The sequence below is a fragment of the Eleginops maclovinus genome, chromosome 16 (assembly GCF_036324505.1).
Source record: "Eleginops maclovinus isolate JMC-PN-2008 ecotype Puerto Natales chromosome 16, JC_Emac_rtc_rv5, whole genome shotgun sequence".
Classification (NCBI taxonomy): Eukaryota; Metazoa; Chordata; class Actinopteri; order Perciformes; family Eleginopidae; genus Eleginops; species Eleginops maclovinus.
In genome coordinates, this window is record NC_086364.1 from 22,647,053 (window position 1) to 22,668,122 (window position 21,070).

Sequence of the window (21,070 nt, forward strand, 5' to 3'; positions counted from 1 at the left end):
TTATTTCACGCATGCGCACCGTGAAAAAGTTAACAGGAATTTATGAATACTTAACCTGTTTGTTTCGTGAGGGTTGTTCCATTCAAGATTTAAATAAAAATATATAAATAGAAATAAAAATCATAAAATATTTATATTCAAATACTAAGTCCAAGTTACAATTTGTAATGCAAAAATAAAATATATATAAACATTTTAAGTAAATAATAGTCCACACAACACAATGATTTCATTTAAAAACACTCTCTTTAATATACGTTTCATCAGGTAACATCAGGAAACATCAGGAAACATCAGGAAACACCATGTTACATCATGTAAAATGTACAATGATAACCGTTTTGTAACACCCACCCTCCACCTATAAAGCTTCAGATAATTTAGATTTACATGATATGAAAATGGCTATCTATAAAGCACTTCAATATGTTATAAGGAACAACAATGGGGGATATTCAAGGGGCAACGTGCCGCTCCAGTGATAAACACTCATTTCCAACATGGGGGGTCGGGTCCCCAACAGGTTGCATTATGATAACGTGGGAGGGGCTGTGAGATTATTACCAAATAAAGGAAACACACAAGTCATCTGTTGCACACATTAAGATTTGATAAAGGAAAGAAAAATCACTCTTTGGTTGAAAGTGTTGACATTTACATCATGTCTGTAATTATGCATGCCTTATTTTAAAGGGTTACGAGCCGACAGTATTTGGAACAAGTGATCAGCAGGATGATATCCTGTCACGGTATTTGGTTTCATGCTCAGCTGCTCAAACTTAGGCAAACAAGCTCGCTGTAATAATTAGTTCACTGGTATCCTCCAAAGATGGCCGCCCTGCTGTTGATGGCGTCACATTCCTAACGGTTGTGAAACTAAGGCAGTAAAAATAAATCATTGTTTGGTTTTTGATTGATGACATCTCAATGACTGAAAGGACACTCAGACAAAGCTCGGCTCCCGTCTCAAACTCTAAACACAGGTTCTGCTCTGCGAACAGTTTACATTTCACCGTGTCTTCATGCTCACGCTGCACACGGTTCTGTGGCAGAGACATGAAGTCACTTCCCTTTTTAAACTCTGCAGTATCAGATCAGATTGTTGTTTTGGAATATGCTCTGATCTGATTTTCACTGCAAAATGCATCTTTTCTTTGGGACGTCTCCCCCTGTGGAGCTGGAAGATAAACCGGAACACACTCGTACTAAATAACCAACAATCCCTTCACACAGAGGTCTTATACATGTAGAGACTCTGCTGCTGATAACATCTGCTCTGTGAATCACTTCCTGTCTTCTGCTTTAAGAAACACAGATATTTAGATTCCTCAACATTCCAGAGGGGGGGTTATTCTGAGGGGTCGCTGGGAAAGGTTGAGAACCACTGCTGTATACCATCTCACTCAGAGAGGCATTGTTTTATATGTGTCTTTTGTTTAGAGTAGTGTTTGGTCCTGTGTTAGGATTACCTGTCTGAAGATTCAGGTGTGTGTTACGGTGAGATGGAAACTGGAGGTTATCGGTTCCACTTTTCGATTCCTAAAGAAATGTTTTTCTCGTAAGTACCGTTACAATTCATGCATACAGTCTATCCCGACAGGGATCGACATTATAAATGGCCGCTGTTTTGTGAAATCATTCCGTTGACTAACGCTGAAACGTAGCGTTTCGTGATGCGGATGTTACATCTGATGAAGTGCAGACGCTGTCTGCTCCGGAGCAGAGAGAAACATTAGAACCCTCAATGATTGAGAGAGCTGAAACCAGATGGAGTTCAAACATGTTTCTGTTGAACCTCTCAGGATCAGACGTTAATGGTTTGATGAAAGGAGGATCTGGTTTCTATACTCACAGCTCTACTGGATCTCGGCTGTGAACGTCCCTTCATCGATCCTGTAGGGATGAACACAACCCATCAGTTTAGATCCAGTTTAAAGTAAGTGTTCTTTGAGTCAGCTTCAGAGTCCTGACTGATCTAAGGCTTTACATCCCTTCATCTCTTCTCTGCTAACACTACGACTGACAGCTCTCAGCTGCATCAGAGGAAATAACTGCTCAGTAATCTAGAAACAAAAACATGACAGAAAAACAACAGAGTACCTTTCCTCTCGTCTGTTAGAGAGTTACTCACTAAAGGTGGCTTTGATTACAGTATATCGTTTTTGGAATAATAAAGAAAGACAGAACCTGCAGTCAGTGGTAACATCACTGATCCTGTGTTTAATACAATACTGCTGAACCAGCAGAGACTCGACCCCTTACTGACCTGAGAGTCTGCAGTCTGCAGAGTGGACTCTCCAGAAGATCTCTCAGCAGCTTCACTCCTGAATCCTTCAGATCGTTGTAACGCAGGTCCAGATCTCTCAGATGGGAGCGGTTGGACTTCAGAGCTGAGACCAGAGCATCACAGCTGACCTCTGTCAGACTGCAGTCCTCCAGTCTGAATAAAGAACACATGAAGTGACTTTAGAAAACAAAGTTCTGTTTGAAATAACTCCAGGTTTAATAATCTGATCAGAGCTGAAGGAGGTTAGAAAGTGGAAACTCCAAACAGGTAAAAACTGAAGGAGACAGAAAGTGGAAAGAGCTCTCATCAATATTAAACACACCATGCTTCTACTTCAATAATAAAGAGGAGACTTCACATCTGAACCTCCATCTACACACACTCATGATGCAGCCAGACAAATAAACCCTCAGAAACTGATTCAACTCCAGATCTCAAAGTTCACAAAGATCACAAATATTTCAGGAGGAATTTTAAATGTGAAGAAGAAACCTCCAGAATATTAATTTCAGGAATAGTGGATTCATGGAATCACAGCATCTTCACTTTGAACTGTTCAGTCAGTAAGAGCATCACGTAGCTTCAGAGAATGTGAGTGTTGAGGGGTTTTAATACAAACATTCATTTGTTGTATTTTTACATCATCTATTTAAAGCATGCTGCAGAATATGAGATCAATTTCAGGTGTTCAAGATGAGTGATAATGAGGGTAGGATTGGTAGCATTCAGATGCTCAGTGTGATATCAGCCTGATGTCTGCAGCTCAGAGGAAACACAACTCTCTAATCTCAGCTCAGAGAGATGGAGGACTGACCTGAGAGTCTCCAGTCTGCAGAGAGGACTCTCCAGAAGATCTCTCAGCTGCTCCACTCCTGAATCCTGCAGAATGTTGAGACTCAGGTCCAGCTCTCTCAGATGGGAGGGGTTGGACTTCAGAGCTGAGGCCAGAGCAGCACAGCTGATATCGGACAACCCGCAGAACCTCAGTCTGAATAAAGAACACATGAAGTCACTTCCTCTCCCTCACACATTCACCTGCTGTCTATATTCTGATGAATATTCAACCATCAGCAAAAACAGAAGAACAAAGTCAAATGTTTTTGTTCTCTGGGAAATATTACAAACTATAAATACTGAAAACAATATGTAATTATAATTCTGATATTATTTTATACAGTTATTGAACTGACTTGAGAGTCTCCAGTCTGCAGTGTGGACTCTTTAGTCCAGAACTCAGCAGCTCCACTCCTGAATCCATCAGATTGTTGAGACTCAGGTCCAGATGTCTCAGGTGGGAGGGGTCAGACTTCAGAGCTGAGACCACAACCTCACAGTGAGTCTTTGAGAGTCCACAGTTAAAAAGCCTGTCACAAATATTACAGAAGAGTGAGCATGAAGAGAGGAAACATCACATTGACTTCATGAATTTGATGAAACACGTTCATGTTCTAACATTCACTGTTAGTCAGCTTAATATAATAACAGTTTTCTATATTCATCGTCAGCCGGTCAGATCTTATTTTAAACATCGTGGTAAAAACAGATGTGCTGTTGAACAAACTGAATGATATATGAAGGACTGCTTTCACTGATCCCTGTGAAATACTGCTGCATGTTGTGATCACATGCTGCTGAGAGAAAACCTCTGAAGTCCTTCATTAGTTTGACCAGGAATATGAAGAGAACTAAAAACTGTAAAAGGTAACAATTATTATAATACATAGAATAACTGATATCTGAGGAACTAAACCTAATCTAGTTTATAAAGTGAATCACATCTGGACTTACTCTGCCTTCCTGCAGTTCCTCACAGCTGGAATCAGTCTCCGCTGTCCCTCCACTGATGTGTTGTACTTTTTCAGGTCCAACTCATCCAGAACCTCCTCTGACATCTGCAGCATGTTGGCCAGAGCTGAGCAGTGGATCTCAGAGAGTCTCTCTGATCTGTTCCCTGACTTCAGGAACTCTGTGATCTCTTGATGTACTGAGTGGTCCTTCATCTCTGTCAGACAGTGGAAGATGTTGATGCTCCTGTCAGGAGAGATTCTAGAACTTCTCAACTCCTTCAGCTTGCTGATGGCTCTCTGGAGGACTTCTGGACGGTTGTCTGTGAGACCCAGCAGGCTTCCTAAGAGTCTCTGGTTGGATTCCAGAGAGAGGCCGTGGAGAAAGCGGACAAACAGGTCCAGGTGGCCATTTTTACTTCTGAGGGATTTCTCCATGGCGCTCTTTAGGAAGACATCCAGGAATGGGTAATCCTGATCCCTGCTATACCTGCTGTTATAGTCTCCCTGCAGGAAGTCCTTCAGTACCGCTGTGTCTCTGTTGGTGTAGCAGTGCAGCATGTAGACTGCAGCCAGAAACTCCTGGACGCTCAGATGAACAAAGCAGTAGACTGTTTTCTGGAAGATCACACTCTCTCTTTTGAAGATCTCTGTACAGACTCCTGAGTGCACCAAGGCCTCTGTGACATCAAGACCACAGCGCTGCAGGTCTTCTTGGTAGAACATGATGTCTCCTGTCTCCAGATGTTCAAACGCCAGCCTCCCCAGCTTCAGAAGAACCTCCCTGTCAGCCTCCGTCTGCTGCTGTGGGCTCGTCTCATGTCCCTCATGGTACTTCTGCTTCTTCCTCTTTGTCTGGACCAGCAGGAAGTGTGAGTACATGTCAGTGAGGGTGTTGGGCAGCTCTCCTCTCTGGTCTGTAGTCAACATGTGGTCCAGAACTGCAGCAGTGATCCAGCAGAAGACTGGGATCAGACACATGATGTGGAGGCTCCTGGAGCTCTTGATGTGAGAGATGATTCTGCTGGACAGTTCTTCATCTCTGGATCTCCTCCTGAAGTACTCCTCCTTCTGGGAGTCAGTGAAGCCTCGTACTTCTGTCACCCTGTCCACACACTCAGGAGGGATCTGATTGGCCGCTGCAGGTCTGGAAGTGATCCAGACGAGAGCCGAGGGAAGCAGCTTCCCCCTGATGAGGTTTGTCAGCAGCACGTTGACTGAGGACTGCTGTGAGACATCAGACACAACCTCACTGTTTCTGAACTCCAGAGAGAGTCTGCTTTCATCCAGGCCGTCAAAGATGAACAGCACTTTACAGACAACCAGCTGCTCTGCTGTGACCTTCTGTAAGGCTGGATGGAAAACATGGATCAGCCTGAGAAGACTGTACTGCTCATCTTTGATCAGGTTCAGCTCCCTGAAGGAGAGCGGGATCACCAGACTGACATCTTGGTTCTCCAAACCCTCGGCCCAGTCCAGAGTGAACTTCTGCACTGAGAAGGTTTTTCCAACTCCAGCGACGCCGTTGGTCAGGACCGCTCTGATGCGTGTCTGCTGGTCAGGTAAGGCTTTAAAGATGTCCTGGCACTTGATTGGAGTGTCATGGAGGGGCTTCTTCTTGGAAGCCGTCTCCAGCTGCCTCACTTCATGTTGAGTATTAACCTCTTCACTCGGTCCTTGTGTGATGTACAGCTCAGTGAAGATCCTGTTGAGGAGGGTTTCACTTCCATCAGTTCCTTCAGTCACACGTTCACATCTCCTCCTCAGACTGGTCCTATGTTCCTCTGAAGCCTCCTGCAGACTATCTGCTGACAGAGAATTTGATGATGAGAATAAAACTTAAAAATAGAGACAGGGTTAAAAAGATATGATTTTAATCAAACAGCTTAAAGTCTACGCTGTACAACACGATACTAAACCCAAAACAGATGCAGGAAGAATCCTGGACATAAAGACAACAATCCTAGTCATCAGATATCTTTACTACCTTCTGTCAAATGTATTTGTAGGGCTAACGTTCCCCTGAGCAGAAGATCTGTCCAGCATTTACTAAATATTACAAATGAAAACACTCTCTGTTTTCATACACACTTCAAAAAACGCCTGGAAGAAGATCTAACCTTTACAACACGACACTAAACAAATGTAAATAAAAATGAACAATTCTGGACATGAAGACTCCAGCAGGAAGAGCCCAATACTAGCTGGCAGATATCTTTACTATCATACCTAAATATTATATCTGTGCAGGGCTAATGTTTCCCTGAGATTGAGACAGAAAGCGTTTTTAGGAAGCACTGCCGTCCCACGGTAAATGTTTTTGTACAAACTTCAAAAACAAAGCCTCAAAGAAGAGATCAGATGATGGTGTTTCTGTGGAAGAGAAGACACCCAGCGCCCAGACGCGGTAAAGAGGCTGCATGTGTTCGGCTCTTACTTTGTACAGAGCTGGATCTCTCTCCACACAGGGGACAGCAGGAGTCTCCTGGTGGAGGTCGCTGCTCCCAGTATGAGGTGATGCACTGTCTGCAGAACCAGTGTCCACAGCTGGTAGAGACTGGATCCTTCAGGACATCCTGACACAGAGCACAGCGGGACAGCTGCTCCTCCACAGGAACAGGACTCTTCCTCTTCCCTCTGTGGAGAGGGAACACATCCTTTAAAGCACTTCACTTTAGTAGAGCTGATTCTGAACAAAGGAACAACAAGGTGGAAATTACAGTTTGATATTTTAAAAAGGTCTCTATAATATATCTTTGTGATCAGGTAGATAGTTTAAGCTTCACATTATAAAACCAAACAGCATCCTGTCTGGATTCATGACTCAAACTTCAAGAGTGCGTTGAAGACGTACATTTTTAACAAAGCCTTTAGTTAAAGGTCTCCTTTTGTACTATATAATATATTAAGGCAGGGGTATTCAACTAAAACTCAACGAGGTCCAGTTAGAGAAAATGATCCAAGCAAAGGTCTGGAACATCAACATGTGTAACTGGTTCTGAATGAGTGTGGTGTCCTTTAGCTGTGACCTAGCAGCTGTAGCAACGTCTGCATGTAATCAACAACTGACTGTCTCATCAAACAAACAAAGTACAACTCAAAAACAACAATATTTATTGTCTCTTGAACTACAGATATACAGAATAATACTGTAGATATCTAAATGTTGCACTCGGGCTGCTTTTAAGAAAGTAAATGAATGGCTTTTGGAAATGTGTGCATCTTAAAAGAGCTTAATTTAGAAAGAGTAAATAAAGAGCAGCAGCTTGAACTTCCCTTTCTCTGTGTTAACCGTTTCACACCGTAACAGTTTCAGCCAATCACAGAACAGATCATTCCGAACACATCAGAACTTTTGAACAGTTCAGGTCTGTCTTTCTGTCCCTCTGATATTCCTCTCCCTCACTGACTGTCTTTAGTTCAGAGGACTGAGCTCCAGCCTGTCCCCAGGATTTTACATCGGGGCTGAAATGGTGTCAGGTCCATTCTCACATGTGAAGGAGCTCATTGGTGCTCCACTCACCGCCTTCTCTCTGTCTCCCGCTAGCTCTTCTCTCCCGTCACTCTTCTCTCCCCCTCCTTAACTCGTCTCTCCCCTCACTCTTCTCTCCCCCTCTTAACTCGTCTCTCCCCTCACTCTTCTCTCCCCCTCTTAACTCGTCTCTCCCCTCAATCTTCTCTCCCCCTCCTTAACTCGTCTCTCCCCTCACTCTTCTCTCCCCCTCTTAACTCGTCTCTCCCCTCAATCTTCTCTCCCCCTCCTTAACTCGTCTCTCCCGTCACTCTTCTCTCCCCCTCCTTAACTCGTCTCTCCCCTCACTCTTCTCTCCCCCTCCTTAACTCGTCTCTCCCCTCACTCTTCTCTCCCCTCACTCTTCTCTCCCCCTCTTAACTCGTCTCTCCCCTCACTCTTCTCTCCCCCTCTTAACTCGTCTCTCCCCTCAATCTTCTCTCCCCCTCCTTAACTCGTCTCTCCCCTCACTCTTCTCTCCCCCTCTTAACTCGTCTCTCCCCTCAATCTTCTCTCCCCCTCCTTAACTCGTCTCTCCCCTCACTCTTCTCTCCCCCTCCTTAACTCGTCTCTCCCCTCACTCTTCTCTCCCCCTCCTTAACTCGTCTCTCCCCTCACTCTTCTCTCCCCTCACTCTTCTCTCCCCCTCTTAACTCGTCTCTCCCCTCACTCTTCTCTCCCCCTTTTAACTCGTCTCTCCCCTCACTCTTCTCTCCCCCTTTTAACTCGTCTCTCCCCTCACTCTTCTCTATCTGTCTCCCGCTAACTCGTCTCTCCCCTCACTCTTCTCTCCCCCTCCTTAACTCGTCTCTCCCCTCACTCTTCTCTCCCCCTCCTTAACTCGTCTCTCCCCTCACTCTTCTCTCCCCTCACTCTTCTCTCCCCCTCTTAACTCGTCTCTCCCCTCACTCTTCTCTCCCCCTTTTAACTCGTCTCTCCCCTCACTCTTCTCTCCCCCTTTTAACTCGTCTCTCCCCTCATTCTTCTCTCTCTGTCTCCCGCTAACTTGTCTCTCCCCTCACTCTTCTCTCTCTATCTCCCGCCAATTCGCCTCTCCCCTCACTCTTCTCTCTCTCTTCTCGCTCTCTCCCGCTAACTTGTCTCTTCCCTCACTCTTCTCTCTCTCTCTCCCCCCCGCTAATTCGCCTCTCCCCTCACTCTTCTCTCTGTCTTCTCTCTCCCACTAACTTGTCTCTTCACTCACTCTTCTCTCTGCCTTCTCTCTGTCTCTCCCCTCACTCTTCTCTCTCTGTCTCCCGCTAACCTGTCTCTCCCCTCACTGTTCTCTCTCTCTCTCTGTCTTCTTTCTCTCTGTCTTCCCTCACTCTTCTCGCTCTCTCTCCCGCTAACTCATCTCTTCCCTCACTCTTCTCTCCGTCTTCTCTCTCCCGCTAACTCCCCTCTCCCCTCACTCTTTTCTCTCTGTCTCTTTCTCTCTGTCTTCTCCTCTGTCTTCCCTAACACTTCTCGCTCTCTCTCCCGTCAACTCGTCTCTCCCGCTAACTCGTCTCTCCCCTCACTCTTCTCTCCGTCTTCTCTATCTGTCTCCCGCTAACTCGTCTCTCCCCTCACTCTTCTCTCCGTCTTCTCTGTCTGTCTCCCACTAACTCGTCTCTCCCCTCACTCTTCTCTCTGTCTTCTCTGTCTGTCTCCCACTAGCTCGTCTCTCCCGTCACTCTTCTCTCCTTCTTCTCTCTCCTGCTAACCTTTCTCTCCCCTCACTCTTCTCTCCGTCTTCTCTGTCTGTCTCCCGCTAACTCGTCTCTCCCCTCACTCTTCTCTCTCTCTCTCTCTCCCGCTAACTCCCCTCACTCTTCTCTCCGTCTTCTCTCTCTGTCTCCCGCTAACTTGTCTCTCCCCTCACTCTTCTCTCCTCTTTCTCTCTGTCTCCCACTAACTCGTCTCTCCCCTCACTCTTCTCTCCGTCTTCTCTCTCCCGCTAACGCGTCTCTCCCCTCACTGTCTCCCGCTAAATCGTCTCTTCCCTCACTCTTCTCTCCTCCTCCTCTTCTCTCTCTGTCTGTCTCCCGCTAACTCGTCTCTCCCCTCACTCTTCTCTCTCTCTCTCTCTCCCGCTAACTCCCCTCACTCTTCTCTCCGTCTTCTCTCTCTGTCTCCCGCTAACTTGTCTCTCCCTCACTCTTCTCTCCTCTTTCTCTCTGTCTCCCACTAACTCGTCTCTCCCCTCACTCTTCTCTCCGTCTTCTCTCCCCTCACTGTCTCCCGCTAAATCGTCTCTTCCCTCACTCTTCTCTCCTCCTCCTCTTCTCTGTCTGTCTCCCACTAACTCGTCTCTCCCCTCACTCTTCTCTCTCTCTCTCTCTCCCGCTAACTCCCCTCTCCGTCTTCTCTCTCTGTCTCCCGCTAACTTGTCTCTTCTTCTTGTGTTTATCTGCCTGTATTGCTCTCTCGTCTCTTTCGCCCCCTGTTGGCGCCGGTTAAAATGGAATTGCCCCGTCAAAAGAAAATCCGTTATTAATGTACTGATTATAGGTCTGGGTCCGTATAGGTCGGCGCCAGAGTCCCGACCGCGGTCCGCCTGTTAGTGAACTAGCCTATGTAGTAGGACCATATCTATACAAAACTTGTCTGTGAAGTGTTTTGCTCAAAATACCAAACAGATTGTCGCATGCCTCGTCCTCTGATTCACTTCAGATGGTCAGAGACCACAGGAGCAGAATCTCTCTCTGACAGGTTTCTGCAGAGTGTCACAAACTTTACTCTCAAGGTGTAATTTATCAAGTAGTGTGAATTTGTTGAATTGAATCCATACTAAAAACATATTGAAAACACATCTAAAAACAGGGCATAGGATTATTCAACGATGATATTTACTGTTCTAAAAGCTAGTTAGTATTTATTAATATTATTGTCATTTTGAATCATTTCCTGCCACTGACACACTGATGATATCATAGCATATTGAAATATCCTTTCATAATGATTCCTCTGTTTTCTGTACTCTACTGCACATTATTAAAGAACAGATCAGATTATCAGATGATATAAAACTGAATCCTCTTCAGGTCAGTTAGCAGCAGAGACTCTTACTCTGTGTCTGAGGGTCCAGGTTCATCACTGAAGAGTGGATTAATATCTTTAGAGCGGTCACTCTTCAGAGACAGACAGCTGGGGACTGGAGGCTCTGCTCTCCGTCTGTGGAAACAACAAAGGTTTTACACATGATCAGTTCTTGCTGAGAGCAGCTTTTGACTTCTGTCTGTTCATCTGATTAAAGATGTTTGGACTCGTTCTGAACTGTCAGTCGAGCTTTAGGGTTTCTGCTGTTAAAGTTCCTTTGAGAGAGAAGGGTTTGACAAGTTTGGATTTATTAGCTGAACACAAAGTCCAACATATAAAGTGTGAGGATGATTTCACCAGCAGATCATTCACTATCTCTGATGATGGCAAGGAGCAAGACTTCAATTAAACGTTGTTACTGTACGGAGGTTCTTTACTGCGATCATTAAAGAACAGATCAGATTATCAGATGATATAAAAACTGAATCTTCTTCAGGTCAGTTAGCAGCAGAGACTCTTACTCTGTGTCTGAGGGTCCAGGTTCATCACTGAAGAATGGATTAATATCTTTAGAGCGGTCACTCTTCAGAGACAGACAGCTGGAGACTGGAGACTTGTCCTCTTCCTCACTCATCTTCTCCAGTCTGAGAGATAAACCAGTAACACTGGAGAGACACACACACACACACACACACACACACACACACACACACACACACACACACACAATATAACACAAGTATTTAAATCTAAACCATCATAATGATAAACTTTGGTTTAAATTCAACTAATCAGTCAGACTTCAGACGGGCTGCTCTCCATGTTGTCTGTTATGTAACTCTGATGAATCAGAAACCAGGAAATTAAAAAGTTTACAGATTTGAAAATATCTCCTTGGACTCAAGAAAATATATTCTTTGTGATAACATATTTTTTAAACATACAGTTTAACAGAGTCAATTATTAATGTCTTGAACCGCAGCAGAGCCTGGTGTTAACACTCACCCTGTTTTCTTCCTCCTGCTCTGTCCAAGTGTGGAGTAAAAATGGAAGAAAATGGAGTCTGTCTGTCTGTCTGCATACTTTCACTTTCACATCCTCACCAGTCTGCAGCTCCATCCTGTGTTTACTAACCAGCTTTACCAGCAGGAACACTTACTGGGATTGTTTTCAGTAAGATAGAAATAGAGATGCAGCTAAAAACAAGCAGAACAAAGTTATTAAATATTAGGTTTAGTTTATCATAATCCTGTAGGCTAATGTTAGCTAGGTTAACTGACATACTCATTTGAACTCTGTCCTGAAATAACATATCTGTATAAACATTCAAACAGCATTAAGGTGTTAAATCAACTACTTTTAAATACATTTTACTACTTTTTACTACTTTTCGTTTTTCCTAAAACCGTTGAATGTCCGCTCACCTTTCTTCATCCAAAAGATCTGCGCAGCTCGCTCAGTTCACCGTCACATCACTGTAAACTAACGTATTCATCCGCAGCTTGGGTTGTCATCGTTATCGATCTGTCCGGTTGACGTTCTTCTCTTGATAATGGCGAATTGAAAGCAGGTGGATCCCTTACTGTATAACCTTGACAAAAATATACTGCCCCTGTAACATGCCTTCAATCAATGAAAACAACTCCAAGACCGGGACTATTTCCAACCGCGCAGTAATATGTCCTCGCCACTGTCATGTTAAGAGGCTATGGAAAGTTCAAACTTTTTAAAAAGCGTGAACGTTAAATAACAGTATGGATGCTTGTGACATATTTCTAAATGTTTAATTTATCATAATCCTCTTGTGTTAGGATAACTGATATTTCATTCACTCTCTGCCCTGAAATAAAATCTCGTTATAATCAGTTAGGTGTTAATTTAACTACTTTTCGTTTCTCCTAAAACCGTTAAATATGCAACCATTCTCCTCACTTTGTCTTCAGCCGAAAAGATGCCGGTTCAGTGACCTGTAGATTATATGAAGTCAACAGGATCAAGGAATAGTGGATCGGGAAAGACAACAGGAGCTGATGGTTCTGCGCATGCGCACCGTGTAAAGGGAATTTATTTAATATTTATCCAGTTTTATTTAAGGGACAATTGTTACATTTAAGATTTAAAAAAATTAAAGATAAACATACAAATAATACAAAAAAGTTATAACATATTTTTAAGGAAGAATTTGGAATAAATTATAGTAAATAATAGTCCAAAAAACACATTCATTTCATTTAAAAACTCTCTCTTTAATATGTTTAATCATGTAGCATCATGTAAAATGTAGAATGATAACCGTTTTGTAACACCCACCCTCCACCTATAAAGCTTCAGATAATTTAGATTTACATGATATGAAAATGGCTATCTATAAAGCACTTCAATATGTTATAAGGAACAACAATGGGGGATATTCAAGGGGCAACGTGCCGCTCCAGTGATAAACAGTCATTTCCAACATGGGGGGGTCGGGTCCCCAACAGGTTGCATTATGATAACGTGGGAGGGGCTGTGAGATTATTACCAAATAAAGGAAACACACAAGTCATCTGTTGCACACAAATTAAGATTTGATAAAGGAAAGAAAAATCACTCTTTGGTTGAAAGTGTTGACATTTACATCATGTCTGTAATTATGCATGCCTTATTTTAAAGGGTTACAAGCCGACAGTATTTGGAACGATTGATCAGCAGGATGATATCCTGTCACGGTATTTGGTTTTATGGACAGAATCATTATGGATGCTGGAGGTAGCAAAGCTGAGGGACCTAAACAGCATCGTAGGCTTAGCTTTATCACGCTTCAGTAAAACAATCAGAAGTCTAGTTTCAGTCCTGAAGACACAGAGGCTCCAGCTTGTGCCAGGTAGTTTGGGAACGCCGGGTTGGACCCTGATGTTTTTCCCGTGTCCTGTTCAGTAGGCATCGGTCCGGCGTCGTGAACCTGCTGCCAAGGCTGGCTGTTGTGAGCGACTCCCTGCTGCTTCAAGTATCCCTGCTGACAAAACAGCGGTGGCTTGCGGTGGGTTAGGGAGGAGCGGAAACAGGATTCTAAAAGACACGGAAATAATTTCAATATAATATTTTGTAAAGACACTGAAATTATAAAAAATATAAATAATATTTTGAAAAGACCTAGAAATTATTTTAAAATATATATATTTATAGAAGCCACATAAAATAAATTCAAATTAACATTAGTTCTAAAAGACACAACATTTATAGAATAATATATCTTATTTTTAAAAGGCCCAGTAATTAAAACAAAGTATATACATTATTTTCTAAATAAATGTCTGCTATACAATCAATGATAAATCAGTAATGTTAACATTTAATTTGCAATTTCATTTAAATAATTAACAAACAAGAAATACATGGAAAATAAATAAATTCATGAATAAAAAAATGCGATTTGTATCACAAACAAACAGTTTTACCAGCATAGAAGGCCCTGAGGTCAGTCTGGACACAGTGCTCCAGGAAGCGCCGCAGTGGCTGGATATGAGAAATGGGAGTGTCCCATTCTGCGAGGAAGTCCTCCACCATGTGATGGATCGCTTTGGGCCTCGGTAACGGCCATCCAGTGGGACGCAGCCTCATGTCTTCCTCTGGGGGATAAGAGGAGAATATTAACATACATTCAGAGTTTGTTTTTATTTCTTCCAGAGACAGCATCTCCACTCACCAGAAGGAAGTGTGTCATAGTAGTATAAAACAGGGTGCAGGAAGTTGGATTTCCAGGCTTTGGTCCAGTCGGTTTCGGCCCTGCTCCGCCCCAGAAAGTCGATCTTGTTGTTCCCGTACTGCATCACCAGGACTATCAGCCCATGTTCTGAGACCTCGTGGCCCGAGACAGAGGAGAACTGAGGCAGAGCCTGGAGAGTAAACTCTTCCACGTATTCACAGTGAGAGCTGAGAGTCAACGAGAGAAGAAATCATGATGTTCAAATAAGTATGAAGAAGGGACTAAAAGAATGGCGCAGTCATGATCTCCAGAAGCAGAAAGCGGATGTTAGATGTAATAATAGCATCTATGTGCTTACCCTCGAAGAAGTATAACGTCCCCCAGCACCTGAAACATTTGGTACGGCCCGGAGGCCTCGCCGAGCCGCTTCAGGATCCAGGACTGCAGCTGCGTCATCATCAGTTTAGTCGACGGCCATGGGTTATTATGGTAACGCTGTTCAAGTACGCGGTGTACGGCTCGCACTGTGGCAGGAAATGAATGTTTAAGGAAAATATTTTTTGTTAAAAAAGGAGCAAAATTTTAAATATTACACAAAGTTACCTGTGTAACGGAATCCATGAACGAAGCCGCCGGCAGATGAGCGGTAGTCTCTGGAGTGAGCAGCGGTTCCCAGAACAAACAGACCGGGGGTGTTCATCCCTTCATACCACGGCGTCACACTGGGCAACCTGCCTTTAGCGTTGTCACTGGTGGGTGGGCAGGCAGAGCTGTAGAGATAAAACAAGTAATATACAATGACACGTCACAACTGCTAAGCTAAAGGCGGCTAATGTTGGGCTATAGAGGAGCTACAGCACGGTCACATGACTTCACGTCTCCACCGCTAAGCTAAAGGAGGCTAATGTTGGGCTATAAAGGAACTACAGCACGGTCACATGACTTCACGTCTCCACCGCTAAGCTAAAGGAGGCTAATGTTGGGCTATAAAAGGAACTACAGCACGGTCACATGACTTCACGTCACCACCGCTAAGCTAAAGGAGGCTAATGTTGTGCTATAAAGGAACTACAGCACGGTCACATGACTTCACGTCTCCACCGCTATGCTAAAAGAGGCTAATGTTGTGCTATAAAGGAACTACAGCACGGTCACATGACTTCACGTCTCCACCGCTAAGCTAAAGGAGGCTAATGTTGGGCTATAAAGGAACTACAGCACGGTCACATGACTTCACGTCTCCACCGCTAAGCTAAAGGAGGCTAATGTTGGGCTATAAAAGGAACTACAGCACGGTCACATGACTTCACGTCACCACCGCTAAGCTAAAGGAGGCTAATGTTGTGCTATAAAGGAACTACAGCACGGTCACATGACTTCACGTCTCCACCGCTAAGCTAAAGGAGGCTAATGTTGGGCTATAAAGGAACTACAGCACGGTCACATGACTTCACGTCTCCACCGCTAAGCTAAAGGAGGCTAATGTTGGGCTATAAAAGGAACTACAGCACGGTCACATGACTTCACGTCACCACCGCTAAGCTAAAGGAGGCTAATGTTGTGCTATAAAGGAACTACAGCACGGTCACATGACTTCACGTCTCCACCGCTATGCTAAAAGAGGCTAATGTTGTGCTATAAAGGAACTACAGCACGGTCACATGACTTCACGTCTCCACCGCTAAGCTAAAGGCGGCTAATGTTGGGCTATAAAGGAACTACAGCACGGTCACATGACTTCACGTCTCCACCGCTATGCTAAAAGAGGCTAATGTTGGGCTATAAAGGAACTACAGCACGGTCACATGACTTCACGTCTCCACCGCTAAGCTAAAGGCGGCTAATGTTGGGCTATAAAGGAACTACAGCACGGTCACATGACTTCACGGCACCACCGCTAAGCTAAAGGAGGCTAATGTTGGGCGTGATGACGTTTGGTCGTCTCATGTAGACACTTGTTAGCAACAGTAGTTTTTTTAGACACAGCTTCAGATATTTATTGACGTGTTTTATGTGGTGGAACAAAATCTGAAAATCTCTTCAGCTGTGAGACAGATCTTATTTCAGGCCTCTAACCAAAAAACATTGAATTTGAGAGAAGTGAACTGTACAAGGACTCATTCCTCCACCCTTTATACAAAAGCCAAACGTTTCTTACCTGTCAAACACGCTGAAGTTGAATCTGAATCCGAGGCATCGAATCACTCGGTCGTAGGGCTTTCGCATCGAAAAGTTGTCAATGTGATACCCTGGCATTTCCTCCCCTGGCGCATCGGAGCTGTTCTTCTTCTCCTGGTGTTGAATGTGCTTCTTTAGAGTCAGGTAAAACTTTGCTTTCTTCTGAGCGCCCGATCTCCTCCCGCTTTGCTCTTTTCGTTGAGTGATGCCGATTTTGTCCAGACGAGCCTCCGCCAGACCATCCAAGGACTTCAGCTGATATGTGTCTATGAGCTCATTATTCACAGCTCTGAAAAACAAAAGGTACATTTAGAATTAAAGTGCCGATATCTATAATGCAAAACAGTTGTCTTTTAGGACACATGTTCCCAACTTGTACCCACTGGGTCCTTCTCGATGCAATGGGGTAGCTACGTTAAAATGTGAGAAAACAAACGTTAAACTGTATATCCAAATATTGAGTGAGGTCTTAATAAATTAGTAAATTCGTTAGTAAGTGAGCAGAGCTAAACAATTAGCTTTAGGTAATTATAAATCATTTTGAATAACTGGCTTAAAAGCTTTGATTAATTGTGATATAGAAAACATTCCTGGATAAATTCAGTTCAAACAGTTTGCTCAAAGTCAAAAATAATAGCTAAAATAAAAGTTAAGTTAGCAGTTAAAACACTAAGAATATTAGTTACAATAATGAGCTAAAAGTATAACAAATTATGTATTTAGTCATGTTAAAATAATGGATAACTAGATCAAATACTTAGCTTAAACTTATTGATAAATAGCTCAAATAATAGCTTAATGAACCAAATTATCAATCAAAATATAGAGCTTAAAGTAGTGGATATACTTTTAAATTAGATAGCTAAACGTCATGGATATCTAGTAGAAGTATGAAAGCAGACTTGGAACAAAACTGGAATAAAAACAGTACCAATTAAAGGAAAATAGCATTGTAAACCTCCACTGAATAACATCCAGTTTAGGGTTGAGGGGAATACATCTGAAATAAAGTGAAGGAGTGCTGATGTAAAAGCAGCCTCCAGTAAACAGACAACAAATCCAGGAACCGAATCTTGAGTCCTACCTGAGGTCTCCGACATAATGAGTTTGCCAGGCGAGTCGGACCGGGCTGGAGCTGAGCATGTGGACCTTGCTGGCTTTTCCCAAGATGCTCTGGGCCGTTTCAAAGGCCGAGTTCCCCTTCCCCAGAATAAGAACGGCCTGGTCCTTGTAGTCCTCAGGATCGGTGGAGATGGACTCGTAGCCTTCAACCAGGTCAGAACCCACAAACTCCACCTTCTGAGGAACCCACAGACCCGTGGCCACCAGGAGGACGCTGAGGGGGAGGATCAAAATCATCAAACCTTATTCATAGAGCCAATTATCACAAGTTATTGCAGGGCTTAGTTGAATACTCGATTCTGATTGGTCAATTCAGACATGTTAGAGGTTATTAAAACTTGATAACACACTGCTGCTACGCATAACATCCCCATTGCTAAGGAAGATCAAGGGAGAGAAGGAAAGAGGTTAAAAGACAAAGCGCTGGACGTCAGATAACCAGGGGCAGGCCAGGTCTGAACTACCTGCACGTGTAGTCTGCGGCATGTTGGTCAGTCAGGATGTAGCTCCTGTCTCTGGGTGACTGCACCGCCCTGATCCTCCCGATGTCCACACCGTACCGAACCCTCAGCCCGAGCTCCTTCTCAAACATGGACAGGTAGGTCGGGAAGGCGTCGGCCGGAGGGTAAAACTCAGAGCTCACTCTCTTCATCAGGAGGTCGGGGTTATCGCTCAGCAGCGAGTTCCAGTCGTGGCGCAGGTTGAACTCTCGGTTCTGCCTTCCTGTGTGGATCTTGTTGATGCTGATGAGCTTCCTGTGCCTGGGATACCTTCACAGACAGAGTAGAGAAGCCAAAGGGGATTCAGGTAGACAGTGGATGTTTAAAGAGAACTGGATACAGCGTACCGTTAATTTCTGTTTCAGCAGTGTACCATCCATTTGGACCGAAGCGCATGCACACTGCCATTTTGCTTTACCCCTGCCTCCCAACCCCTATGTAACATCTGGTATCAGCTCAGTCAAAGAAATGCAGGGGGAAAAATACATTCAGAAAACCATTGAATTCCAAGATTCTCCTGTATCATACAACATGCTTTCAGAAAGGGTTTCGTACTTGTTAAAGAAGCTGCCCGGTCCAGAGTTCCTCTCCAGGATGATGTAGTCTCTTTTGGCCTTGGACAGGAAGTAGCCCATCTGCAGCCCGGCCGGCCCGGCTCCCAGCACACAGTACCCGTAGCGCCGGCTGCCATCGTGTTGGTTATCAAAGGAGCATTTCACACAGCCGATCAAGAGGAAGAGGATTAAACAAGGGAGGTTTGAATCCATTACCTGTGCGACACAAAGCAGTGTGTGTCAGCATCACGTAAGGAAACCATAAAGAAAACCCATGAAGCAGTTAGCACATGACCGTACGATATCTAACGCAAGTACTGAACTTAAGTACAATTTTGAGGTTCTTCCACTTTTCATTTTACGCAACTTTATACTTCTACTTCACTGTGTTATGGAAACCAGTGGATTTTTAATACAGGACTTTTACGTGTAACAGTACTTTGTCCACCCTGGATACCAGTTACATTTACTGAGGTAAAATATGTGATTAAATGACAGGTACTAATCAAAGTGATGGTATATACAAAGGGGTAACATCCAAATATATTTCCTTTTAGTGTTAAATGTAATATATTTGAAGTATACAGTTGAACATAATGAAAATACTCACGTAAAGTACCTTAAAACTGTACTTAAATACAGAACATAAGGAAATGCAATGGTGAAATGTACAATTTGGAGGAACTTTACGTGAGTATTTTCATTTTGTTCAACTGTGTACTTCAAATCTATAACGTTTTGGACACTAAAAGGAAATATATTTGGATGTTTGCTTGAGTTTTCCCTTTTTTAGGCTACTTTATACTTTTCTTCCCAGGCCTACTTCAAGTATATTTTGACGCCAAAACGTTTGTACTTGTGCTAAAGTAAGATTTAACAGACTTTCTGTTGAAACAGTGTTTTTACAAATCAGGATTACTACTTTACTTTATTCGAAATCTGAGTATTTATTTCACCATTAAGTGGGCAGCTACAACTACCGTAAAAGTGTGAAGCTACTCTTTGGGCAAATGTACTTCAAGACATTAGAATTATTTATTTTTATGAACTCTTTAAAAATGTGCATTATTTACCTCAGTACTGCCCTGCATGTGGGCCATGATTACCCAACATTAACCCCTCTGTACTCTTGAAAACATCACAAATCCAAAATGAATATGGCGACTAACTAATAACATATGCATCTAAAGCGAGAACCTACAGTATGCTGATTTAAAATAGGTGTAAACATGCAGAAAACACAGCAGGTAATCCCCCGGGTCTGCAGCAGCTCTCCAGCCGACGGTGAGTGCCTCTCCTGGGGATGCGGCTCTGCCATCGACCGGTGAGCAGATGTGTGTCCGGCGGTATGATCGATAAACACACCATTACCTTTTACATCAGGCGGTCCCTTGAACGCAGCATGTAGTTCAGCATGTATGTAGTCTACATGTTTACTGTGGAGAATTTTAAAGTGTGGGTGTGTGTGTGAGTGTGTGAAATCCGCTACACTTCCCACTCTGGATAACACACACCAATGGAGGCTGCTTGCATAAGGGGGCGGGATTATAACATACCAGACAGAGAGGCTACTGGGAGGAGAGGGGGTCTGTGCTGTCTGTTATCTTTCACATTAAAACCTCTCTGGCTCTTTGGAGTGAAACAATACAGTGGATATTACATGACAGATCCTTTGCAGGAAGATGGTACATTTAATAAACCCTCCTTCACGAACTGAAATACTTTCCTTCTTCACTTTGTAGAAATCAGAATACTTCATAATAAAATAAAACGGAATCAAATATTGATATAAACATAGATTGGTTAAACTTCCAATAGACGAAATAAAATAGTTCTTTATTTTTACAAATTAAATAACAATAGAAAAATAAAAGCACATTTCTATATTTTATATTAATTAAGTTTATATTACATTATTTCATATATTATTTTATACTGTTTTATATCATATTACATTATTTTAGATGATATTACATTATGTAATATTATTTCATATTATACTGTTTTATAATATATCATATATTATATTATATTATTTTATTTTATATTATTTTATTTAAAATTATTTTATATTATTTTATATTATTTTATTTTATATCATATTATTTTGTTGAAGATTATATTATATCATTTTATATTATTTCCTATCCTATTATATTATTTTAGCACATAGTAGAACACAGTTGTTATATTCAGTCCTGGAGTCAATTAGTGACTTTAATTACTGGTTGGTTTCTTATATAAACACGTTACATCTTTTGAATGTAAACTCTTAATCTGAAAAACTAAATGAACTAATCTAAAACATTGTGACATCACAAAGGGGCCAAAATCAGATCGGCTAATTTTCAGGAGATGGATCAGGATAGAAAGAGAGAGAGGGGGGGGTCTTTATTCCTGAAGCTTTCAGAGAGGGGACACATGTTCA

The 21,070-nt window shown here is 42.9% G+C and overlaps 2 protein-coding genes across 3 annotated transcripts; both read right to left on the reverse strand.

Moving 5' to 3' along the window:
* Positions 1 to 1,933: 1,933 nt before the first annotated feature.
* LOC134878468 (protein NLRC3-like) lies at positions 1,934 to 12,011 on the reverse strand. Of its 2 annotated transcripts, none has more exons than XM_063904506.1 (8): positions 11,609 to 12,011; positions 11,125 to 11,268; positions 10,634 to 10,738; positions 6,509 to 6,708; positions 4,076 to 5,876; positions 3,478 to 3,651; positions 3,102 to 3,275; positions 1,934 to 2,440 (listed from the first exon to the last, which is right to left on the reverse strand). In XM_063904506.1, exons 2-8 carry the CDS (start codon positions 11,235 to 11,237, stop codon positions 2,221 to 2,223), a joined length of 2,787 nt encoding a protein of 928 aa, XP_063760576.1. In that variant the 5' UTR covers positions 11,238 to 11,268; positions 11,609 to 12,011; the 3' UTR covers positions 1,934 to 2,220. The 2 variants fall into 2 exon arrangements, with proteins under 2 accessions (XP_063760576.1, XP_063760575.1); XM_063904505.1 differs by having other exon boundaries at positions 4,076 to 5,879.
* An 817-nt stretch (positions 12,012 to 12,828) lies between these two features.
* On the reverse strand, positions 12,829 to 20,165 carry foxred2 (FAD-dependent oxidoreductase domain containing 2). Its single transcript, XM_063903018.1, has 10 exons — positions 20,014 to 20,165; positions 18,644 to 18,858; positions 18,053 to 18,358; positions 17,551 to 17,802; positions 16,447 to 16,755; positions 14,892 to 15,058; positions 14,647 to 14,812; positions 14,289 to 14,515; positions 14,041 to 14,211; positions 12,829 to 13,651 (listed from the first exon to the last, which is right to left on the reverse strand). Exons 2-10 carry the CDS (start codon positions 18,853 to 18,855, stop codon positions 13,416 to 13,418), a joined length of 2,046 nt encoding a protein of 681 aa, XP_063759088.1. The 5' UTR covers positions 18,856 to 18,858; positions 20,014 to 20,165; the 3' UTR covers positions 12,829 to 13,415.
* Between the last annotated feature and the right edge of the window lie 905 nt (positions 20,166 to 21,070).